The 26,245-nt window shown below is 45.3% G+C and overlaps 1 protein-coding gene and 2 pseudogenes across 2 annotated transcripts; 1 reads left to right on the top strand and 2 right to left on the bottom strand.

The window, feature by feature from the left end:
* Positions 1 to 1,015: 1,015 nt before the first annotated feature.
* On the bottom strand, positions 1,016 to 2,269 carry LOC111589938 (50S ribosomal protein HLP, mitochondrial pseudogene; annotated as a pseudogene). Its single transcript, NR_164647.1, has one exon. The product of NR_164647.1 is annotated as a 50S ribosomal protein HLP, mitochondrial pseudogene (transcript).
* A 2,364-nt stretch (positions 2,270 to 4,633) lies between these two features.
* Positions 4,634 to 14,132, bottom strand: LOC103636711 (uncharacterized; annotated as a pseudogene).
* Positions 14,133 to 20,230: 6,098 nt separating this feature from the next.
* LOC103636709 (histone deacetylase HDT1-like) lies at positions 20,231 to 21,150 on the top strand. Its single transcript, XM_008659054.2, has 4 exons — positions 20,231 to 20,325; positions 20,454 to 20,668; positions 20,761 to 20,822; positions 20,905 to 21,150. The coding sequence occupies exons 1-4, from the start codon at positions 20,308 to 20,310 to the stop codon at positions 20,952 to 20,954; spliced, it is 345 nt and encodes a 114-aa protein (XP_008657276.2). The 5' UTR covers positions 20,231 to 20,307; the 3' UTR covers positions 20,955 to 21,150.
* Positions 21,151 to 26,245: the final 5,095 nt, after the last annotated feature.

Raw genomic sequence — 26,245 nt, 5'->3', positions numbered from 1 at the left:
TGGGTCACCTTCCTTTATTCACTGTTACGTGATTAATTGTAATTTTAAGAGTTTTTTTGGGTTTCCCTGGCCATTGTCTATGGAGTTGCAGAAGCGTGCTGGTGTGGTTGCACTACATGCCAGGAACATTTTCAGCGACGACGATGTCATTGACTTGGGCACCGCACCCAGATGATATTATCATATTGGTATTTCCACGCACATTTATAATCATCCATTGCAACGAAGGTATTAAAAAACAAATCAACCGTGGGTAGTGCTGGTTAAGAAATACGAAGTTTTTCTCATCAAGACATGTAAAACTTTAGGATGACATGAGAAAAGATACAAATCAACCGGTCAAATCAAAGGTTAGCAGGCAATTAAGAAACTACAGAAAAAGGGCTTGGTAAAGTACAGAACTGCTAAAAGAAGATTCATGGTGCAAAGCCTACTCAGTGCAGTCTAGACATCATGGCAGCCACCAGCGGCAGTACCAGGCAAGGTCCTGACAGTCACAAGCGATGTTCTGGGTGAACGAAAAAAGAAGAGGGTATTGCTGTCACCCAACCCAAGCATACGCAGACTCACACTCCTGCTACGTGTCACCAGCATCGAGAGTCCATCCTCGTTTCGAACCACTGTGGCAGGCTAGCGGGCGGGTGGGGGGACACAACAGCTGTATGTAGCACAAGTGGCATACCAACCACAAACTCAAACCAAAGCGCGTCCGCCTCAATACGATTCAAGAGACAAATGCAAAACGATCGCTCGGTCGACCATAAATAGATATGCTACATTGCTACTTATTTTCGAGTTTAAAACTATTGATTTTTTAGAAATTTTACACAGATTAATTTGTAAATTGTATGACATATACAATCAGGATTAATAGGATTATGCTATTGGCAACTAATTCGAAGTTCATCACATAGACGAACTCGCAGACAAGGATATCTGCATACATGTGAAAGCAGCTTGTAACCAAAAAATGAAACTCCAGAATAGATCACAACACGTATTGGCCATCCAAATGGGCGAGCAATATCATCAAAATAGTTCAAACGGTCCATGCTATCGTTTCACAATGCATTATTCAAACAGAGAACACAGACAAAAAAACATTCCCATAAACACTTGGCTCTTGGCTCTGCGACACACCTCAAACGATGTGTTCAGCCAGGGCCAGGATCTTGAGGTGCTTCTTCTTCCTCAGCTCGTGGGGGACGGGGCCGAAGACGCGGGTGCCGATCAGCTCACCCTTCTTGTTCACGAGGACCACCTCGTTGTCGTCGAACTGGACCTCGCTGCCGTCGCTGCGCCCTTTCTTCATGGCGGCGCGGACGACCACGCCGTAGACTACGTCTTCTTTCTTGACCTTGCCACGAGGCTGGGCCTCCTTTACGGATCCGATGATCATGTCCCCGAGCCTTGCTCCTTTCTTCCCCCTCAGGGACTGGATGCACATCACTCACTTGGCCCCAGAGTTATCGACCACCTTCAAGTTAGTCCTCATCTGGATGAATGTTCTGATTTGCTGAAAATGGGATAACAACATATCATTTATAGCCTAATACAAGAGCTGAAAATCACAAGCTTAGGAACCTGAAATCCAAAAGCTTATAGATATTGCCAAAGCTATTGAAGCATTCTGCTACATGAAGCAACTAAATGATAGCCAGATAACTTACTGGATGATGGCTGCCATGGACTCATGAGTATTGGGGAAAATGGAAAGAAAGGCAATAATATCCAATAATCAAACTTAGAATGTCAGTGCAAGTTACCATACATGGATTAAAACAAGAGCAAAATGATCTTCTGGCAAACATATATAATATATTTGCACTAAAAGGAAAAATCAGTTAATTCAGTGAGCTACAGAGATGTATTGATTTGTACTTCTCACCCAGCCTAAAAGCAAATTTGAAGTATATACTCAACACTCTGTAAGTGTAAAAATGGAACTATCACAAAACATAAAATGATATATGTTACTATATTTACTACTGTACAAAGTACTGACATGCAAGCCACAATGATGCCAGTGGATCCGAAATCTCAGTTATAGCAAATGCAATGAATTTCTAAACATCCTTATGGTGGATTCATGCTAGTGGACATCATACCAGAGACAAGTCATTGGTTATTGTGGAGGCATTTCTGAACCATAATACAAATGTGAGTTGCTAAGGAAGCTAGTAGTGAATGAGGGATCATGTACAGACAAGATCTAAGAATTATCGATAACACCTCCTAAGGTGACTAAACTACAGGAAACAAAGTGCAAAAAGGCATATATCTGAATGAGTATAGTATAGTATAATAAACACTTGTAGAACAAGCCTTACGAGCAAAAAATGATGAATAAAAAAAAGAAGTCAATTGTCTGCGTGGTTTTCAGGGCCGATGCCCCCTTTGTTCTCACATTGGGTAGTCATGGGACCATGAGAAGAAGCTTATAAAAATGCAGAATTACTTACACTAATTCTATTTACAAGATTTTGGATAAGAGAAGTAGCAGGTTTGTTAGGAGGTTAGAGAATTAGATCCATATCTACATATAGAAAGTATTTCTTGACCCTAACACACATTTATCCGAACAAGGTGACCAAACCCATTGTCATGTACAATACCATGCAGCAAGTGACGTGGATTATCCAACTGCCTATAGTCCCAATCTTCCGGATCATCAGAGGAGATCACATATTTGCATGTCGAGCACCTGATTATCAATGAAAAAAATGATCAGTGCTTCTAGAAGCTTGCCTTGATGGAAATGCACATGCACATTAAATCAAATAATTTCTTGTTACAGTACTATCTTCTTCACTATTTAAGTTATTGTTGTGAGAGGTTTGATTTTTACTACACTATAGTAGCAATTGTTAATTTTACAAGTAGATCAGCTTACAGTGTGGCAAACAATTGGGCCATAAGCCCACAATGCTTGCAGTTCTAGGGGCTTGCCTAAATGGAAATGCTCATGCGCATTGAATCAAACAATTTCTTGTTACGGTAGTGTCTTCTTCACTATTTGGGTTATTGTTGTGAGCGATTTGATTTTTATTACACTATAGTAGCAATTCCTAATTTTACAAGTAGACCAGCTTACCGTGTTCCAAACGACTGGGCCATAAGCCCACAATGGTCACAATGCTTGCAGGTTTTGTATTCATTCCGAATTATGAAATGGTACCTCCTTCCACAAACAGGGTGTCTACTCCAGCCTATTAAATTGTAAAAGAAAAGGCGATGGTATTGAGATTCTCCAGCCATAACAATCATCATCTCGTTTGATAGAATTTGCTTACCGATTGGCATCTGTAAAAGAAAAAATGTATACACATGTTCAGACGAACACACAGAAGCAGGCCGAGCAGGTTAATGAGGAGTCAGGCTGTCAAGTCTACTAAATTAATTTAGTATAATAACCAGATGCCCTAACCAAGCATATATTCACAAGAGATCTAAACGTGTCCCTCCATACCTACTGGTTTTATAGTTCACTGATATGAAAAAACAGCTCTGCAAAAATGAACACACTACTGCGGCTGATATGACTGGCAGAGTGGGTGGGCGATCGTTAGTTAGTGTGCGCTTGATGTTACGTCTGCATCGTGTCTCTCCAACTTAAAAGTAGGAGGCCAATTTCAGAAGGAAAAAAAACATGACGAGCTTGCACATTGAACTAATTGAATTGAACTGGACTGAATCGCCGAGGGTTCAATGGACTGGGACTTACTTGTTGCCTCTGATCTTGAACCAGGTGTCGGCGCACTGCTTGTGGGCGTAGGATAAGTCCCCCTTGCAGGAGCAGCCGAGCGTGATGCCGGCACCGGACTCGACCGCCGTGCTCTCCAGGCCAAGGTGGCAAATGCGACAGTTCTGTTCGGCCTTCTCAGGGCTGGCCTTGATGATCTCGCTCAGTCCGGCCTCCAGGTCAACGTCGTCCAGCGAGCCCTCTGACACGCACGACGACTTCCTGCAGTGTTGTCTGACGGCCTCGCCGTCGGCATCGGCGTCGGCGTCGACGGAGCTCGCGCGGGCGGACACGCACAGCGAGACGTAGTCCTCGTAGGCGGTGGAGTCGTGGCGCGAGTGCGACGGCCACGACCGGTCCTCCGCGTCCGAGAAGTACTGGCTTTCTTCCCCGTCTCCATCGTCGCCGTCCGCAAACTCAGGCGCGCCACGGCGCAGCTCGCCGCGCTCGAGGTCCTTGGCGCCAGGGTGGTCCATCGACGAATGCCCTCCGCCGCCCACCATCTCGATGGAAACAATCTAGTCCGACCTAAACATCAACAAATGCAACCGTGCGAAAGGAATTACTCATGGAAACATTAATCTAGCGCTTCCCAATATCAAAACCTCAACTAAATAACTCATCAAGAACCGAGATTTACCGAGAAACCCGCTGCTGCCGCGCCGCCCTTGGCTCTCCAAATCCCACCTCGTCCAAGAATCAAGAACGAACCAAGACAAGAACTCAAAAGATCAGGTGCAACTCAAAAGATCAGACAAGAACTCAATTATACCTCATGTTTGTGTTCACGACTCTTATTACCATTGAAAACTTCAGAAAGTAAAGGTACTTGCCATACATGTAGGCCTATTCTCATATAGGCCATAGCAGCAGATCAAAACTTCCGCGCATCGGACCACCAGATTACCTCTTGAGGTTAAACAAGACCACTGCGATGCCAGCCGTGGCAGCTGCTCCAGCAGCCGCGGACCAGTGCGGGAGGCACCACGCCCTGATCCTTAGGCGTCCTGGCCCTAGCAGCAACAGAATCACATCCCTCTTCCATGCCCTTGCCCTCGGCAGTGGCGGAACCCTTCAGGGTCTCGATCTCCTCCTCGAGGGCGGCCTTCTCCTGGTACGCGGTCTGCAGCTGGTCCCCGAGCCATGCACCCCTGCGCATCTCCTCCTCATGGCTAGCCTTCTCCGCGGCGAGGAGACCCTCGAGGCGCTCAACCTCGCTGCGGAGCGTGGCGGCCTCGCTGTCGTTGGTGACAGCAGCTTGCTCGGCGGCGGCGACCTCCTACGGACTACGGCGACGCGGTGGACGTGGATCCGAGGACGCTTGAGAGCACCTAGAGGGGGGGGTGAATAGGTGATCCTGTAAAACTTCAAAAACTTAAGCCACAAAAACTTGTTAAGAGTTAGCACAGGTATGGCCAAGTGGCTAGAGAGGAGTCAAAACACAATAACCACAAGAAAGCAATCACAGAGTTGACACGGTGGTTATCCCGTGGTTCGGCCAAGTACAAAACTTGCCTACTCCACGTTGTGGCGTCCCAACGGACGAGAGTTGCACTCAACTCCTCTCAAGTGATCCAATGATCAACTTGAATACCACGGTGTTTTTCTTTTCTTTTCTCAATCCCGTTTGCGAGGAATCTCCACAACTTGGAGCCTCTCGCCCTTACAAAAGATGTTCACAGAGAATCACGGAGCAAGGGGGGGAATGAGCAACGCACACAAGACTTCAAAAGATCACAGCAACACGCACACAAGCAGCAATAAGAGCTCGCAACACAACTCAGAGAGTACACAACTCCACAAGAGCTCTATATGCTATCACAATGAATCGAATGCGCTAGATCAATGTCTTGGTGCTTAGAAAGGTTGTTGGAATGCTTGATGTACTCCTCCATGCGCCTAGGGGTCCCTTTTATAGCCCCAAGGCAGCTAGGAGCCGTTGGGAACAAATCTGGAAGGCCATCTTTGCCTTCTGTCTCGTGGCGCACCGGACAGTCCGGTGCACACCGGACACTGTCCGGTGCCCGATTTGTTTCCATAAAAAGCGAAGCCGACCGTTGCCGACCGTTGCAGATCTGGCGCACCGGACAGTCCGGTGCTTCCTTCCGACCGTTGGCTCGGCCACGTGTCGCGCGCCGATCGCGCGGCCGACCGTTGGCCCGGCCGACCGTTGGCTCACCGGACAGTCCTGTGCACACCGGACAGTCCGGTGAATTTTAGCCGAAGTCGCCGGAGAAAAACCCGAGAGCGGCCTCTTCGGCCGAGGCAGCCTGGCGCACCGGACACTGTCCGGTGCACCACCGGACAGTCCGGTGCCCCAGACCGAAGCAGCCCCTTGGCTGTACACAGCCAAGTCTTCTCTTCTTCTTCTTCTTTCTGTTTCTAAACACTTAGACAAGATATTAGTACACAAAACCAATGTACTAAGGCTTAGAAACATACCTTTACTTGTGATTTGCAACTTGTTCATCCATGGGCATATTTTCACATATTGGCACCTGTGTTTGCACTTAATCACCAAAATACTTAGAAATGGCCCAAGGGCACATTTCCCTTTCAATCTCCCCCTTTTTGGTGATTTATGCCAACACAACATAAAGCAACTAGAACAAGTGCAAAATCACTTCAAATAAAAACTCAAATTGGTTTTGATTCAATTTTGGCATATATGGATCATCCTTTGCCACCACTTGGTTTGTTTTTGCAAATCAAACTCAAATCTCTATCTCTAAGTCAAACACACATGTTGAAGCATAAAGAGAGTCATTCCAAAAGAGATTGATCAAAGATTTCAAAAACTCCCCCTATTTCCCATAATCAATACTTCTCCCCACAAGAAGTCAACTTTTGACAAAAGAGACAATAAGAGACAATAAAAGCTTTTGACAAAACAAAAACTCTATTCTACTATTTTCAAAATCTCTCAAGTGGTAGCTGATCCATTTATCACTTTGGCCTTTATTTTCTCCCCCTTTGGCATCAAGCACCAAAACGGGATCAATCTTGGCCCCTTTAACCTCATTGCCTCACCAAAATCGTCAATGAAGAGTACAAAGGCAATAAGATCATAGAGATGAACTTGGAATAAGTTACCCTCTCATCGGAGTGCAGTGGAAGTCTTGCATGGTCCAAGTTCACCTTTCCCTTTCAATTCACCTCCGAGACTAAATCAAGCAAACTCAAGCAAATGGTTAGTCTCAAAGGGTCAAGTTGTAACACATCTCCCCCTAAACATGTGCATCACTTTGCAACGGACTTGTGAGGTCCAGGGAGTGTTTGTACAACTTGAGCACCATAATAAGCAACAAAATGCAAAAAAGGAACATGATCAAAAGCATAAGTACATGTATGCTACCATTCAATCCAGGTTCCGCGAATCTAAGACATTTAGCTCACTACGCAGCCTGCAAAAGGTCTTCTCATCTAGAGGCTTGGTAAAGATATCGGCTAGCTGGTTCTCGGTGCTAACATGAAACACTTCGATATCTCCCTTTTGCTGGTGGTCTCTCAAAAAGTGATGCCGGATGTCTATGTGCTTTGTGCGGCTGTGTTCAACAGGATTTTCCGCCATGCGGATAGCACTCTCATTGTCACATAGGATTGGGACTTTGCTCAGATTGTAGCCAAAGTCCCTGAGGGTTTGCCTCATCCAAAGTAGTTGCGCGCAACACTGTCCTGCGGCAACATACTCGGCCTCAGCGGTGGATAGGGCAACGGAGGTTTGTTTCTTAGAGTTCCATGACACCAGGGACCTTCCTAAGAATATGCACGTCCCCGATGTACTCTTCCTATCGACCTTACATCCAGCATAGTCGGAGTCTGAGTATCCAACTAAGTCAAAGGTAGACCCCTTTGGATACCAGAGCCCGAAGCAAGGCGTAGCAACTAAATATCTAAGAATTCGCTTCACCGCCACTAAGTGACATTCCTTAGGATCGGATTGAAATCTAGCACACATGCATACGCTAAGCATAATATCCGGTCTACTAGCACATAAGTAAAGCAAAGAACCTATCATTGACCGGTATGCTTTTTGATCAACGGACTTACCTCCTTTGTTGAGGTCGGTGTGTCCGTCGGTCCCCATCGGAGTCTTTGCGGGCTTGGCGTCCTTCATCCCAAACCGCTTTAGCAGATCTTGCGTGTACTTCGTTTGGGAGATGAAGGTGCCGTCCTTGAGTTGCTTCACTTGGAACCCAAGGAAGTAGTTCAACTCGCCCATCATCGACATCTCGAATTTCTGCGTCATCACCCTGCTAAACTCTTCACAAGACTTTTGGTTAGTAGAACCAAATATTATGTCATCGACATAAATTTGGCACACAAACAAATCACCATCACATGTCTTTGTAAAAAGAGTTGGATCGGCCTTCCCAACCTTGAAAGCATTAGCAAGTAAAAAGTCTCTAAGGCATTCATACCATGCTCTTGGGGCTTGCTTAAGTCCATAGAGCGCCTTAGAGAGCTTACACACATGGTCGGGGTACCGTTCATCCTCGAAGCCAGGGGGTTGCTCCACGTACACCTCCTCCTTGATTGGCCCGTTTAGGAAAGCGCTCTTCACATCCATTTGGAACAACCTGAAAGAATGGTGAGCGGCATATGCTAGCAAGATTCGAATTGACTCTAGCCTAGCCACAGGAGCAAAAGTCTCCTCAAAGTCCAAACCTGCGACTTGGGCATAACCTTTTGCCACAAGTCGAGCCTTGTTCCTTGTCACCACCCCGTGCTCGTCCTGTTTGTTGCGGAACACCCACTTGGTTCCCACAACATTTTGCTTCGGACGAGGCACCAGTGTCCAAACTTCATTGCGCTTGAAGTTGTTGAGCTCCTCTTGCATGACCAACACCCAGTCCGGATCTAGCAAGGCCTCTTCTACCCTGAAAGGCTCAATAGAAGAGACAAAAGAGTAATGTTCACAAAAATTAACTAATCGAGACCGAGTAGTTACTCCCTTGCTAATGTCACCCAGAATTTGGTCGACGGGATGATCCCTTTGAATCATCGCTCGAACTTGGGTTGGAGGTGCCGGTTGCGCTTCTTCCTCCATCACTTGATCATTTTGTGCTCCCCCTTGATCAAGCGCCTCTACTTGAGGTACCTGTTCGTCATCTTTGGTTGGGGGATGCACCATAGTTGAGGAAGAAGGTTGATCTCGTTCATCTTGTTCCTGTGGCCGTACTTCTCCAATCGCCATGGTCCGTATAGCGGCCGTCGGAACATCTTCTTCATCTACATCATCACAATCAACCACTTGCTCTCTTGGAGAGCCATTAGTCTCATCAAATACAACGTCGCTAGAGACTTCAACCAAACCCGATGATTTGTTGAAGACTCTATACGCCTTTGTATTTGAGTCATAACCTAATAAAAACCCTTCTACAGCTTTGGGAGCAAACTTAGAATTTCTACCCTTCTTCACTAGAATGTAGCATTTACTCCCAAATACACGAAAGTACGATACATTGGGTTTGTTACCGGTTAGTAGCTCATACGACGTCTTCTTGAGGAGGCGATGAAGGTAGACCCTGTTGATGGCGTGGCAAGCAGTGTTAACGGCTTCCGTCCAAAAGCACTCGGGGGTCTTGAACTCTCCTAGCATCGTCCTCGCCATGTCGATGAGCGTCCTGTTCTTCCTCTCTACCACCCCATTTTGCTGTGGTGTGTAGGGAGCGGAGAATTCGTGCTTGATCCCTTCCTCTTCAAGGAACTCCTCCACTTGAAGGTTCTTGAACTCGGACCCGTTGTCGCTCCTTATCTTTTTCACTTTGAGCTCAAACTCATTTTGAGCTCTCCTGAGGAAGCGTTTGAGAGTCCCTTGGGTTTCGGATTTTTCCTGCAAAAAGAACACCCAAGTGAAGCGGGAAAAGTCATCAACAATAACTAAACCATACTTACTTCCTCCTATGCTCAGATAGGCGACGGGTCCGAAGAGGTCCATATGCAGCAGCTCCAGGGGTCTTGAAGTGGTCATCACATTCTTGCTGTGATGCGCTCCTCCCACCTGTTTCCCTGCTTGACAAGCTGCACAAAGTCTATCTTTTTCGAAATGAACATTGGTTAGACCTATCACATGTTCTCCCTTTAGAAGTTTGTGAAGGTTCTTCATCCCCACATGTGCTAAGCGGCGATGCCACAGCCAGCCCATGCTAGTCTTAGCTATTAAGCATGCATCTAGACCGACCTCTTCTTTTGCAAAATCTACTAAATAAAGTTTGCCGTCTAATACACCCTTAAAAGCTAGTGAACCATCACTTCTTCTAAAGACAGACACATCTACATTTGTAAATAGACAGTTATATCCCATATGACATAATTGACTAACAGATAGCAAATTATATCCAAGAGACTCTACTAAAAACACATTAGATATGGAGTGCTCATTAGAAATTGCAATTTTACCTAAACCTTTTACCTTGCCTTGATTCCCATCACCAAATACAATTGAATCTTGGGAATCTTTATTCTTGACGTAGGAGGTGAACATCTTCTTCTCCCCCGTCATATGGTTTGTGCATCCGCTGTCGATAATCCAGCTTGAACCCCCGGATGCATAAACCTGCAAGGCAAATTTAGGCTTGGGTCTTAGGTACCCAACTCTTGTTGGGTCCTACAAGGTTAGTCACAATTTCCTTAGGGACCCAAATGCAAGTTTTATCACCTTTGCATTTTGCCCCTAACTTCCTAGCAATTACTTTTCTATCCTTTCTACAAATTGCAAATGAAGTATTTAAAGCACAATAAATTGTAGAAGGTTCATTCACTACTTTCCTAGGAGCATGAATAACATTCCTTCTAGGCACATGATGAATAGCATTTCTTTTAGGAACAACATTTCTCCTAGTAACATTTCTATCATACACATAAGAGGAACTAGGAGCAAACATGGCATGAGAATCATAAACATATGAATCAAAAGTATCATGACTTACATTTCTAGTTTGTCTTCTATCATGATACAAAAATGCATGGTTCCTTTTAGCACTAGTAGCCATAGGTGCCTTCCCTTTCTCCTTGGCGGGAATGGGAGCCTTATGGCTTGTTAAGTTCTTGGCTTCCCTCTTGAAGCCGAGTCCATCCTTAATTGAGGGGTGTCTACCAACCGTGTAGGCATCCCTAGCAAATTTTAGCTTTTCAAAATCACTTTTGCTAGTCTTAAGTTGAGCATTAAGACTAGCCACTTCATCACTCAATTTTGAAATGGAAACTAAGTGTTCACTACAGGCATTAATATCAACATCCTTACACCTAGTGCAAATTTCAACATGTTCAAAACAAGAGTTGGATTTATTTGCTTCTACTAGTTTAGCATTTAAATCATCGTTTATGCTCTTTAAGTTAGAAATAGAATCATGGCATGTTGACACTTCACAAGCAAGCATTTCATTCCTCTTAATTTCTAATGCAAGAGATTTTTGAGCCTCTACAAACTTATCATGTTCTTCATACAACAAATCCTCTTGCTTTTCTAAAAGTATATTCTTTTCATTCAAGGCATCAATTAATTCATTAATTTTGTCTATCTTAGATCTATCTAAGCCCTTGAACAAACATGAATAATCTACTTCATCCTCATCACTAGATTCGTCCTCACTTGAAGAAGCATAGGTAGAATTGCGAGTACATACCTTCTTCTCCCTTGCCATAAGGCATGTGTGGCGCTCGTTGGGGAAGAGGGTTGATTTGTTGAAGGCGGTGGCGGCGAGTCCTTCATTGTCGGAGTCGGAAGAGGAGCAATCCGAGTCCCACTCCTTGCCTAGATGCGCCTCGCCCTTTGCCTTCTTGTAGTGCTTCTTCTTCTCCCTTTTGTTCCCCTTTTCCTGGTCACTTTCATTATCAGGACAGTTAGCAATAAAATGACCTAGCTTACCGCATTTGAAGCATGATCGCTTCCCCTTGGTCTTAGTCTTGCTCGGCTGTCCATTGCGACCCTTTAGCACCGTCTTGAAGCGCTTAATGATGAGAGCCATTTCTTCATCATTAAGCCCGGCTGCCTCAATTTGCGCCACCTTGCTTGGTAGTGCCTCCTTGCTCCTTGATGCCTTGAGAGCAATGGGTTGAGGCTCGTGGATTGGACCGTTCAACGCGTCATCGACGTACCTTGCCTCCTTGATCATCATCCGCCCGCTTACAAATTTTCCAAGAATTTCTTCGGGCGACATTTTGGTGTACCTGGGATTCTCACGAATATTATTCACCAAATGAGGATCAAGAACAGTGAAGGACCTTAGCATTAGGCGGACGACGTCGTGGTCCGTCCACCGCGTGCTTCCATAGCTCCTTATCTTGTTGACAAGGGTCTTGAGCCGGTTGTAAGTTTGAGTTGGCTCTTCTCCCCTTATCATGGCGAATCGTCCCAGCTCGCCCTCCACCAACTCCATCTTGGTGAGCATGGTGATGTCGTTCCCCTCGTGAGAGATCTTGAGGGTGTCCCATATCTGCTTGGCATTGTCCAAGCCGCTCACCTTATTGTACTCTTCCCTGCACAAAGATGCTAAGAGAACAGTAGTAGCTTGTGCATTTTTATGAATTTGTTCATTGATAAACATAGGGCTATCCGAGCTATCAAATTTCATTCCATTCTCTACAATCTCCCATATGCTTGGATGGAGAGAGAATAAATGACTACGCATTTTGTGACTCCAAAATCCGTAGTCCTCCCCATCAAAATGTGGAGGTTTACCAAGAGGAATGGAAAGTAAATGCGAATTCGAACTATGTGGAATACGAGAATAATCAAATGAGAAGTTCGAATTAACCGTCTTCCTGTAGTCGTTGTCGTCGTCCTTTTGGGAAGAAGAGGACTCATCGCTGTCGTAGTAGACGATCTCCTTGATGCGTCTTGTCTTCTTCTTCTTCCCATCTTTTCGCTTGTGTCCCGAGCCCGAGTTGTTGGACTTGTCATCCCTTGGCTCGTTGACGAAGGACTCCTTCTCCTTGTCGTTGATCACAATTCCTTTCCCCTTAGGATCCATCTCTTCGGGCGGTAAGTCCCTTTGTGAAGAGAACGGCTCTGATACCAATTGAGAGCACCTAGAGGGGGGGGGTGAATAGGTGATCCTGTAAAACTTCAAAAACTTAAGCCACAAAAACTTGTTAAGAGTTAGCACAGGTATGGCCAAGTGGCTAGAGAGGAGTCAAAACACAATAACCACAAGAAAGCAATCACAGAGTTGACACGGTGGTTATCCCGTGGTTCGGCCAAGTACAAAACTTGCCTACTCCACGTTGTGGCGTCCCAACGGACGAGAGTTGCACTCAACTCCTCTCAAGTGATCCAATGATCAACTTGAATACCACGGTGTTTTTCTTTTCTTTTCTCAATCCCGTTTGCGAGGAATCTCCACAACTTGGAGCCTCTCGCCCTTACAAAAGATGTTCACAGAGAATCACGGAGCAAGGGGGGGAATGAGCAACGCACACAAGACTTCAAAAGATCACAGCAACACGCACACAAGCAGCAATAAGAGCTCGCAACACAACTCAGAGAGTACACAACTCCACAAGAGCTCTATATGCTATCACAATGAATCGAATGCGCTAGATCAATGTCTTGGTGCTTAGAAAGGTTGTTGGAATGCTTGATGTACTCCTCCATGCGCCTAGGGGTCCCTTTTATAGCCCCAAGGCAGCTAGGAGCCGTTGGGAACAAATCTGGAAGGCCATCTTTGCCTTCTGTCTCGTGGCGCACCGGACAGTCCGGTGCACACCGGACACTGTCCGGTGCCCGATTTGTTTCCATAAAAAGCGAAGCCGACCGTTGCCGACCGTTGCAGATCTGGCGCACCGGACAGTCCGGTGCACACCGGACAGTCCGGTGCTTCCTTCCGACCGTTGGCTCGGCCACGTGTCGCGCGCCGATCGCGCGGCCGACCGTTGGCCCGGCCGACCGTTGGCTCACCGGACAGTCCGGTGCACACCGGACAGTCCGGTGAATTTTAGCCGAAGTCGCCGGAGAAAAACCCGAGAGCGGCCTCTTCGGCCGAGGCAGCCTGGCGCACCGGACACTGTCCGGTGCACCACCGGACAGTCCGGTGCCCCAGACCGAAGCAGCCCCTTGGCTGTACACAGCCAAGTCTTCTCTTCTTCTTCTTCTTTCTGTTTCTAAACACTTAGACAAGATATTAGTACACAAAACCAATGTACTAAGGCTTAGAAACATACCTTTACTTGTGATTTGCAACTTGTTCATCCATGGGCATATTTTCACATATTGGCACCTGTGTTTGCACTTAATCACCAAAATACTTAGAAATGGCCCAAGGGCACATTTCCCTTTCAACGCTACGGCAGCGGACTTCATCTTGGCGTGGACCTCGAGTTCGACGTCGATGCAGAAGAGGATGTCCTCTCCGGGGAGGTGGGTCATCGGGAGCTCAGCAACGAGCATCGCGCGATGCGGGGCGGGGGCACGATATCCTTTGGATTCCGGCCAGGTGTGCTTCAGGTCGGGGCTAATGCCGCTCGATTGGTGCTGTTCGGTGGCTCAATCGGTCAATCGACCGCGGACACCACCACCAGAGGCTCATCGGCTTCGATGCGGAGGGAGGGTGGTCCCCGTCGGCGTCGTCCAAAGTCAGGTTCGAGGCGCAGGCGCACGAGTGGCGCGACACGGCTGCTCCTGATCCCAGATGGGGTTCCCGGTTCTTGGACGGCTCCTTCAACTGGGAATGGGGGCGGCTGGAAGTGAGCGAGGATGGAAGGGGAGCGTGGCATGGGGGCGACGATGGAAGGCAGGGCGTCGAGGCGAGATCTGCGAGCGTGGCTGGCAGGCGGAATCAGGCGGGCGCAGCGCGTGGTGTGGGAGAGGGAAATGAGATTTTGGGGGCTGGGAATGTCGGCTGCCGCGGAATCGGATCGCGGAGGGGACCGGAGGGGGAAGAGGGTGTTGATTGCGGCTTCGATCACGGCTTCAGGGAGCGGAGCGAAGGGGAGGATGTCGGAGGCAGAACACGCACCATGTGGACGCCTACGCTCCATTCTTAAGAGTAGTAGAGATAGAGATTATGTGTGTATTGTAGGCGTCCACATCCCGGATGGCGCACGGTTCTGCCCGCGACACCACCCGCGCCCGTCTCTCCGAAGCCGCCCGCGTCTCTACCCGAGACCCCGACCCTCCCCCGTCGCCGCGCTCGCGCTCCCCCGCGACAGCCGCCATGCGCCCTATCTCCGCCGCCTCCCCCCCCCCACCCCGCCCGCCCGAGACCCGCCGTGTTGCCCGCCTCCTTTCCTCGCGCCGGCGCAGCCCCCTGTCGCCGCGGCCCCTTCCCCAAACAGCACGGCACCACGTGCTCCCCTGCCGCGCCCACACTCTCCTTCCCCAAACAGCACGGCCCCACATCGCTGGTTGCCTCGCCTCGCCGGGGACCCAGTACGACGGTCAGGGAGCTGGTGGGTGGGGGAGACAGGGAGGAGTGGAGGAGGAGGTCAAGCTCAACATGCTGCCTTCCCCACCGACACCGACGACTCACTCCACAACCCGGATCTGGGGCCCTTCCTCCTCAAGCCATGGTATTGGGCGAGGGTGGCGCCGCCTCGCGTGCTTGAGTTCGCCGAGCGCGCCGCCAGGGTGCTCGAGCGAAGAGGTGAGGGCACCGAGCTCGAGCTCGCCATGAATCTCCACATCGCTGCTGGCATCCACCAAGCCCGCCCCTCCCTCGCCGAGACATCGCTGTCACCCTGCGCGCCTGCCCATCCCCGCATCACACCCGGGAGGCACGCGGCCCCGAGGATCCCCACGCTCCTCCCCACGCCGATCCGCCCCTTCCTCCTCTCCGTCCGCTGCGCGCGCCGCGTCACTCTCGCCCCCGCCCCGTCTGTCTCGCTGCGTCCGCTCTCCGTCCAACTTCGCCCCGCGTCCGCTCCATCCATGGCAGAACTGCAAGCCATGCCCAGCCGCGTCCGCTCTCCGTCTGCGCGCAGATCCGCGCGCATAACCGCCCAACTTCGCCCCGCGTCCGCGCCATCCATGGCAGCCACCCCGGATCTGCGCGCCCCAGCCTCCATGGAAGCCCTCAGCGCGCAGAACCTTCCAACTGCGCCCCGCGTCCACGCCGTCCATGGAAGCCGCCCCTGATCTATGCGCCCCACCTTGCAACTGCGCGCAGATCCCTCCATGGAAGCCGCGCTAACCTCGACCCAACTGCGCCTACACTCCGACCCAACTGCGCACAGATCCCTCCATGGAAGCCGTCGCTAACCTCGATCCAACTGCCAAATACGGTGTCTCCCACCCGGATCTGCGCGCCCCAAATTATGGTACAGCGCAGACGGAGGCTAACCTTCCATTGGCAGCGCGCAGATCATCCGGGGCGGACCTATAAGATGTCAAGTGTGTACGCCCCAACAACCCAGAGATGCGGCTCGACGCTCTCCATCGTCTGGTATACCAGGTACGCACAGATCTCATTTGTGTGTTGTTTTCTGTAATAGCATGTTGGTTGTGTCATCTGTAGTATTGTTAGTCTTCATCAGTACTCACATCAACTTTTTTCTTTGCTTTTCACCACACACAACTAAAATCTTCAAATGTTGTTTAGCATTTCTCCTGTATGGTGTATGATCTAGGCAATATGATAAGCTATTGAGTGGAATATCTCATTCTATATTGGTAGATATTAGGTGAACAACCCTTTCTGAACATGCACTCTTACTACAGACACATTACATAAATACAAAACCCAAATGACACTACACTGGGAGTATGAGTATTCATCTTAATTAGGCTATCATCAGCACTGTCCAACCTTCTATCTCACCTCTTATTCAGCTTCACTTTGTAAATAGTAGTATTGTTTATAGTGTAAAATAGTATTTTCGATGGCAGAGCAATGCTACTGTGTTAACATGTCTGCTGCTATTCCTTTTCAACCAAGATGGGCGCCCTCTTCCCCCTCCCTATATTTGAGTCGAATCTTACCCAATTATGTCGGTCTCGGGTGGGATTTGGCTAATTTGGGCGCCATGGCCTAGGTCAGCGTACAAATCTGGTTAGAAACTTTTTGTACTGTAACCATACAACGTAGATCCTTATGTTTCAATACATTGTTCACATTGACACATGGTTAGTTGATGTTGTTATGTAGTGCTTATATCCTGCTTTGGAATATAGTTCCAAGAAGAGCGCCAAGGGGAACAAACCTAGAAAAGAAAGAAACATAATTTTTGAAGGTTTCAGAACGCCTAGAGAAGCTATTGAAGGTCAGTATTTCTTTTCTTGTCCAACCAATTAGTAGTAGGTTCTGTTAGCTTATTAGTCCATATGAATTTATGAAAATCCACAACATACATGTGCAGCTGTTTGTCACTATCTATATTAGTTTCATCGTTGTGATTAAGAATAAGGACCACATGGTTTCTAGACTGAATAAAAATATAGACAAGTTGTTGTGATATGTTTGTTGTGTGCATATATTGTAAAATAGTTATGAAACTCTGCGCATATTTACAGCACACATACAAAACAAATCTGTTTTGGAATGATAAAACTACTTCAATTACTTCTAAGGCTGTTTAGTTCGAATTGAAAATTATTGTTTTCCCCTTTTCTCTCTGCAACATGGCCATTTTATTACTCCATTTGTCATTCTATTTGATCTAAAGAAAGGAGGTCAGTGCAAGATACATATGTGTTTCAAACTTGCTTCTGAAACTATGTTCATTTCTTCATTTAGTCATTTTTAGAAATTGTATACATTTTTCATTCTAATTTACAAAGCTTAGACATATCTTCAATGAATTCTGTATTTTTATTTCTGTGCATGTATTACCTACACCTTGTGCTATTTGTGACCAATCATATTCCAATCTTCTGTCATGCCTCGCCACTTTGGAGTCTCTATCCAGTCTGGTATGGCCCTTCTGGAACCTGTGCTTAATGATGTACAAAAAAGGTTGGCCAACATGTGGGCGTCACTACTGTTATTACGTGGCTAGGTCCGCTCTCTCTCCATATAATGGTTGTCATGAATGAAATTGGAAGACAGGTTCTACCTTCTACCGCTCTTGCTAGATGGCCCATTGTATTATAATTTGATTTGTATCAGTTTAGTTCATTTATGAGATAATATGACTTGTTCGCACTGCATTTTTACAGTTTCTCATGCAGTGAAAAAGCTATTGTTGCACCACGAGTGTAAGTAAAATGAATTATCCTCCGTAATGGATCATGCAGACAAATGAGAAATTGTACCATTAACACAAAACATGAACTATCACCCAAACAGACCCTATCTATAAGGCTAATAATATCTAACACTCTTGTGACATTGCTTATTGTGTGTAATCTTGTGTGAAGTCAGTTTGTCAGACAATGACTGGTTGGTTCGAGCTCTTCGCCATCGGCTGCCTCCCAGCCATGGCTTCTTCCTGCTGGGAAAATGCCTCTCTGCCATCGACCGCCTCTGAGGTGCGGCTTCTTCCTGGCAAGAAAAATGCCTCCCAATTCCTCGTGGCTTCCTTTCATTACTTACTCATATCTTGCTAATGTGTTTCATTGTGCTGGTAATGAGCAATTCTCAAGGGGATTTCGGATGGACTCTCGTATGGGCAGGGGCTAAAGGAGATGGACAAACCGGTGCGATTCTCGCCTTTGTTGTCATGTTCTTGGGGATGTAGGAGGGCACTATATTTGGAGCATATTTTTGGCGAAATTTGGGTTTTGTCAACAGTAGTAGGCAGAGGTTTCAGTGGTTCTGACAACCCTCACTTGCCACACAACCATGAAACAGATCAAGCTGTGTACACTGGAACATTTGATAACGATACAGTTAGTTTCAAAGTTTTTGGTCAACTATTTTTCTTATTGTTGCTCTGATATTCTTTGCAAAGAGATCATGGTTTCCATGGATTTTTAGGTAAAACCATCGAGAAGAGGAAGCTGGTCATCGACGTCAAGTATTTCTTCTTCTATGTGCACTTGGAACCCCGCGACATCGGAGGAGAGACTTCATGCCTAGCAACCAGAGACTTCATGTTGTCCCACCAGTAGACGTTGCCAGGCTTCACTCCGCTGGTGAGATCTCTCTGCACATCCAACATAATCACATGTTCAGTTCTGTTCAGGAAACCTCAGGTTCCTCTGAATCGGATTAGTATCAGTCAAGCTTTGTTCATGCACCAATGTGTTCTGAGGTTCTGCTAGGCATGTGCTCACTTATTGTAAACTTTTCTTTGTATGTCAGGGAACCTATTAAACATACTAAAACCCTATATTGTCTTTTAGACGCAAGCTTTTAACAGAAACGTCTTCTTGCATTCTAGCCGCGTCGTCGTCATCTCTTTAGGGGCGTCTACTGCGCCATGCACCCTCCTCACCCTGCCTACATTGATGGTGAGAACCAGGATGCTATAAATCTGTAAGCCTGTCGTGTTGTTTTATCATAATAGAAATATTGTATTAAACATATAAGGTAGTTAGTGAACCAGCTCTTTAGTTGTCTACTGTCATGAGTGTAATGACTGACTCTACTAATTCTTAGTTTGCTGATACTATCAGATTTCTAGGTATTTTCAACCACAAGATGGAAAACCAACTCTTCTATTGGCCCCTGCCAAGTGATGATGCCTCCCTGGTGCTGCAGTGTTGTGCATCACCAGCGCTATTGGGCACTAGCTAGCCAACCGGAAATAGACATCATTCCCTTTTGTTCCGTCATCACATCTTGGGAGCTGGATATTGATTACTATCTTCATGTGATGAAAGCTGGGGATGATCTTATGTCTGATAGATACCACTTGAGGCAAGTTTTAGTGGTTCTTTGGTTCACTTAAGATGGTAACTCATAGTTTTAGTGGTTATGATACAATGATTTCAGGCTCTTAACAAGATGATAACTCACAGTTCTGCACCTCGAAATAATGTGTTTGTGGGATTTGGAGTGCGGCTGGCGGGCGGGCGCGGCGATAGGTCGGCTTGCGGGCAGGCGGGTGCGGCATGCAAGGAGCGGCTGGGTCCAAAATGCGTGGAGCACGATTGGGCATCAGGTCGGTGCACGTTAAAACATAATGCAAATGTGAGTAAACAATTTATCTTATAAGCATACTAACTTGGACCCTATTGATTCGAACCTTAGACGACTATCAAAGGATGGCATTGGGGCCTTTAGACATCTTCTCATTTTGGTACTATTATTACTTTATCACTTCAGAATTTAGTGTTTAGGAAAATTTTATGGATGCCATCTTTACGTGCATGCTTTGGAGCACTTTTCGATGATGACCCAAAGAAGTGGAGGATGTATGCATATTTTATTGTAAGTGCTGGAAGGTTGGCGATAATAAGTTCTTAAAATAACATAAACCAATCTTTAGAACCATTTTGCAGCATATTTGAGCTCATCACTACACTGTATCAGGTTACTTCCTTCCACTTCACCATTGGGAATCTTGCAAAGGTATTCTAAAAACATAATGCGCTCGCATTTAGTTGGGCTGCATTAGACATTGTATGCCCCTAGGTGTGTAAGATCATTGGCTTTAGATTTTTAAGTAGGTTGTGGCAAGAGGATTTAAAGATCCTTCGTTTCTTGTTATCCACTGTTAAGTGTGAGCCTGGATATGGTTTTATGCTGCACCTTTCCCAGGTAAAACTTGTTACTACTGTACTTACTTTCATCTGTTGGATTGTAGTTGCTTTCGTCTGTTGGATTGTATTTACTTTTCTCTGTTTTACTTTTGGATTGCTCCGCATACTTATGATTTGATCTGGCAGGCTGCTCTTGGGGAATCGAAGAAGAGTGATAATGCCTTGATGAATGTCAAAATTTATGATCAGAAACTTGCCATTGGAACCCTCTCTGTTGACAAGAACCCACACATACAATTTGATCTGGTTTTCGATAAAGAGTTTAAGCTGTCGCACACATCAAAAACTACGAGCGTCTTCTTCACTGGCTACAAGGTTGAGCAGCCATTCGAGGAAGATGGATATCCTTTTTTAGCATTGAATTAGTTCTATTTCAAGTAGAAGTGATCAGAACTTTTTTTGTTTCCTTGGCCTCTTGTTTGCCTCCTTCCACAATGGATCTTGATTCTGAAGATGAAGACGAGGAGCTGAATGTTCCAGTAGTCAAGGAAAATGGTATGTATACCTTATCTGTTGTCTGTTTTTGCTGGTGGTGTTTTGGGTTGTTTGGATTATGAATGCATTTACTTGTCTCAAGGCAAATCTGATGGGGAGAAACAGAAAAGTCAAGAAAAGGCAGTTCCTTGAATTTTTCAAAAAGAAAGGTCATTCTTGGTTTCCTACCTATTATAGTTTCTTGGTTGTTCTATGAGAACATAGTTGAAGTAGAATTGGTTGTTGACAGCTATGAAGTTACTCTGATGTCATGTCAGAATTTCTTCAACCACTATTTTTACCTAGGGACAATCTTGTATATCCTGTGAAGCCATCTCACATCTTATTGTGGAAAAAAGAGTTAATTGATTCAACATAGTAAAGCATAAGAATATTTGGTTGTTCATTTTTCAATAATGTATATGTTTCTGATTCACCTTCGATTTTTAAAGATTTTTACAGATCTTTTTAATAATGACCTCGGTGGACCCTATGCATTTCTTGAGGTATGAGTGTTGTGTGCATAAGCTAGAGCATATGATTGTCATAGTCACTTCTGATCAATTTTACTTCTAAGGCATGTGTTGGCCTCAATGGGATGATGCTTGGTGGACGTGTACATACTGCTGTGCATGTGTTTCCTAATTCTCCTGTGGAGGTATAACCATTTTGGGCACGGGATGTTTACATGTGTAGTCTCTACTGCTAAAAGGAGACCAATCGTTTGGTACCACTCCAACTCCTAAGAAGGTATGGGCTTCATGGATTTACTTATTTTCCAATTTATTGTTATTAGATAATATCGATGTGTTGTTGTTTCTTCAGCATGAGGCAGGCAAGAAGAGAGCCGCTGAAAGTTCCGTGCTGAAAACTCCTCTATCTGATAAGAAAGCAAAAGTTGCCACACCGTCAGCTCAGAAGATAGTTGTGCCATTGAACAGACTAACAAAACTGTCGTCAAAGATTGTATAGGTGTGACTCTGTTCAGGGATAGTCTTGAGGTTCTAGAACAGAAGGGTAGTGGTGTGCATCAGTGTATCTGTTTACAGGATAATAGTGGTTGGTTAGGTGTGTGCAGAAAAAGTTTAGCGTTATGGTTTGTATGTGATACATATTAACTGTGCCTTGGAATGTTCATGTGTTGTCCTGATTGCGTGTGATATCTCTCGCTCAGTTCAAGTTGCGTTTTCTACATGGCCATGGGGACCATCTCGCTCAGTTCATTTTTTTATTCCCGTCGTAACGCACGGGCACTCACCTAGTTTGAGATTATTTTGGTAAAAGACCCACTACCCATGGTTATGTAAATATAAATTACAATATATGCCATCATTGTTTTCTCACCTCAAATAAACAAATAAGGGTATTGTTGTCTTTGTGAATAATCTACATTTGTATAATCTAAACTATCAAACAACTACATGTAGATTATAATATAGATATATTATAATCTGGATTATATAATTTAGATTATAATCTAGATTATATAATCTATAAGCTGAAACAAACAGACCCAGTATTTTGTTTGAAAAAAATAAAGAAAATATGCCAACAGAGGTGGTAAGGTGAGCAACTTTTGGCTTGACAACATTTTGTTTGCGAAAAAAAGGAAATACGACAACAGACTAAGGTCCTGTTTGTTTTAGATTATAATCTCTCCAGATTATATAATCCAGCGCAAATAATCTAATAGTTAAATAAACACATAGATTATGGGTTCAGATTATATAATCTAAACTCTAGATTATGATAATCTCATAAGTTCCTCAAGACTATCTTATTTGAGATTATTTTGGCAAAAGACCACTACCCATGATAATGTAAATAAAAATTACAATATAGATCATCCTTCTTTTCTCACTTCAAATAAACAATAAGGGTATAATTGTCTTTGTGAATAATCTACATTTGTATAATCTAAACTACCAAACAACTATATATAGATTATAATCTGGATTATATAATTTAGATTATAATCCAGATTATATAATCTATAAGTTGAAACAAACATGTCCTAATTATCACAACTGCTAAACCAGATCCGTGTACAAAAGAGATAGGAGACCGCGCGCAATACTCGGGCCCGTTTTCAACTGTGCTTTGCAGGCGATATAAAGAATCTGCGCACGCTATGATTTCTCTCGTCCCCTGACCCCTCCACGGTTTCACGTAGTAATAATCTGCTAGCCACGTGGCTGTCAGCCGAACCGAACACCATGTGCTGGCGAACGACGTGGTGCCCGCCCGACACCGACACCGACACGGCGCCGCCGCTGCGCGCGGACGGCGTCGACGACGACGGCTACGAGGAGCTGCCGGTGTCGCTACCGCCGCATGTCCCGAGTGGGCTGTCCAGGGACGACGCGCTGAACGCAGGCGGGGAGGCAACGCCGTTCACGGTGGAGCCGCAGGTGGTGGCGCCGCCGCCGTGCAACGGTGGCTTCGACATCGGAGGGCCGTGGCTCATCTTTGTCTGCGCGTCGTCCGTCTACGCCAAGGTGGCGGGCCCTTTCCGGTCGTAGGATACTAATCTAGCCGGATCGTAGGTTTAGTTCGGTAGTCGTGTCAGGTGATACTAGTCTGGCCGTCGTAGGTTACTCAATTCACAATTTGTCGGCATCTAGATTCGCCTAACTCAGGTTTGGTTGGGGGAAAAAACGATCTAGCCAGTTTTCTAAGACTGATCAGAGAGCTTTTGTAACTGTGTTGAATTGCATAATAGATTTCATTGCTACGTTTTTTTAAACTTTGTCGAATTGCAGAATAGATTTCGTAACAATTCAGAAAAACAAATTTATTTTCGGCACCGCCAAAAATAATTCTTTTAGTCTTTTATTTTTCGGCGACGAATATTTTAGGGCATGTATGTTTCAGCTTATAGATTATATAATCTGAATTATAATCTAAATTATATAATCCAGATTATAATCTAGATATATTATAATCTATATGTAGTTGTTTGGTAGTTTAGATTATACAAATGTAGATTATTCACAAAGACAACAATACTCTTATTGTTTATTTGAGGTGATAAAAGAAGGATGTCATATATTGTAATTTATATTTACATTACCATGGGTAGTGAGTCTTTTGCCAAAATAATCTCAAATAAGCTAGTTTTGAGGAGATTATGAGATTATCATAATCTAAAGTTTAGATTATATAATCTGAACTTATAATCTGTGTGTTTGTTTCACTGTTGGGTTATTTACGCTGAATTATATAATCTAGAGAGATTATAACCTGAAATAAATAGGACCTAAATCGACGAGCATAAATTAATTTTCGATGGCCTTCTCACATCATGTACTTTTCGCCGACCAGATTCAAAACCGCCAAAAAAATTAATCTTTTTAGGGTTGGCTTCCTTCTCCCACCCGTGCCCAGCTTGCAATTTTTGTCGCGTCCAAGCAGGCAGTCGCTCCGCCCTGCCACGCCCTCCCTCAGTTTGGATTATCTTTTTTTTTTGAGAATGTGTTTGTTGCGAAAAAAATCTGAGTATTATAGAGATAACGTACGGAATAAAATGAAGTTGTACAATGGGTTCAGGATGATTTAGAAAACGATGGATTCGTACTATCGTGACGACTCGACCGATTATGCGTTTATATTGATTTTAGACGATTTTTACCAAAACGATTCTTATAGAAGTGGACAGATAAGTTAGGCCATTTGACAGTCCGCAGTAGCTTTTGGTGCCTAAAAGCTGTAAAAAGCCCAAACAAACAGGCCTATATCGCAGCACCGCCACGTAACTCCCAAAGTGTCGTCTTGCATCCCTTCACCCACCGTTGTCGCTGCCGCAGAAACGTCTTCACGTGCAGACGTGTCACCTCCCGCATAACCCGACAGCAGTCATCGTCGCGTCTTATACCGTGTGTTTGGTTGCCCGCATATTAAAAGCCAAACTCTTCATATACTGGTGTGCACGCATCAATGCAACACTTATGTGTTACCTGTTTCAGATCGACACTTATCACGCGAGTAACATACGTGAGATTTGTTGATCCAAAATTGTCCCTTATTTGGACAGTCTCAGAGTAATCGATATAGCAATGATATTTGTGACGAGCTTTGTGGTTCGAACGAAATTTTGATGCCATGACCTACATGAAGGATTATGAGGAGGCTACACTAGCGCAAAACAAAATTTTTGACCCCATAAAACCAAGAACTATGGTGGTTAAAGGTCATGGAATTACCACTAGACGCGTAGAGCAGTGGAAGACGTCTTGATGTAGACAAACACGTTGTGCAGTCGACGACGTCCCACTCGGTTCGTCCTAGTGCTCCAAATGCAGCACCTCTGAGCTATCAACGGCGCGTTCGGAACTGCTAGATTCATAACGGCGACTAGGCGAGAGCGAGGGGCGGGCGACTGCTTGTTTACTTGTGGCGAATTAGGGTTCTCTTAACCGCGCCCCTGTCGCTCATTATATACGCGTTCTGGTAGGCTTCTGAATCCGAGGCTCATCAGTGACCCTAAAGCCCTGTCTAATTTCGGATTTAATCCGAGTTAGGCTTCCTTTCCCTTAAGTGTGTGACCCTATAGGTTCACGTACATATAGACATGGCCCAAGTACTCTTACTTGGCCAAATAATTGATATCGGCATGTAGCAAGACATGTCAACTCCTATGCACACGTAATGATCATATCATACGAACAATTGTGACATTATGTACATGTTGTTCCCTTTGTCTCACGATATTTGGTCTGGCTCTAAGCTGACCTCTCTTTCTCGATACTGTGAATTGGAATCCTTTCATTGGTTAACACTTAACCCTAGCACGACCACACATTTCTTAATCCAATCACTCGATGGGTCCAGAGATATCTCTCTCAAGAAGAGAGGGACAAATTCTATCTCGACTGACCATGCCTCACATCATGCTTCCTTACAAACCCAAAACTACCTTTATAACTACCCAGTTACGGAGTAGCGATTGATAGTCCCTAAGTAAGTCAATTCACATCTTGAGAACATGTGACAATCTCAGGTCTAAGGACATAATATACATACTGTAAACAGAGAATTATATTACAATATCTCATGTTGGGTCGGTCTAGCCTCATGTCATACATGCGCCCACATTATTAGTTTAACATATTCATGTCCATGACTTGTGAAATGTAGTCATCAACTAATACAAGTGTTAGTCATCGACTCTAACTAGGGACATCATTTAGAATTGAAAGTCGCCTAGAGGGGGGTGAATAGGCGAAACCTGAAAATTATAAACTTTGAACACGCACTTTGCCCGGGGTTAGGGTTAGAAATAAATAATATTGAATTTGAAGTGCGGAAGATAGTTCTTCTTGCTATGAGTTGCTCAATCAATGCGGATAACTTTGGGAGCCAACTCAACACAATATGAGCAAGAGAACTTTAGAGAGAGACGAGAGGGAAGAAACAAATCGAGTGATGAAGATCAACACTAATGA

Source organism: Zea mays, chromosome 8 (assembly GCF_902167145.1).
Source record: "Zea mays cultivar B73 chromosome 8, Zm-B73-REFERENCE-NAM-5.0, whole genome shotgun sequence".
NCBI classification, from domain to species: Eukaryota; Viridiplantae; Streptophyta; class Magnoliopsida; order Poales; family Poaceae; genus Zea; species Zea mays.
This window is presented reverse-complemented; position numbering and strand designations above follow the sequence as displayed.

What these genes read in the sequence shown, in the direction of transcription:
- LOC103636709 (XM_008659054.2), top strand. An exon ending in CAGCCATTCGAGGAAGATGG is followed by an intron (nt 20,669 to 20,760) that starts ATATCCTTTTTT and finishes GCCTCCTTCCAC; the next exon opens with AATGGATCTTGATTCTGAAG. An exon ending in TCCAGTAGTCAAGGAAAATG is followed by an intron (nt 20,823 to 20,904) that starts GTATGTATACCT and finishes ACTTGTCTCAAG; the next exon opens with GCAAATCTGATGGGGAGAAA.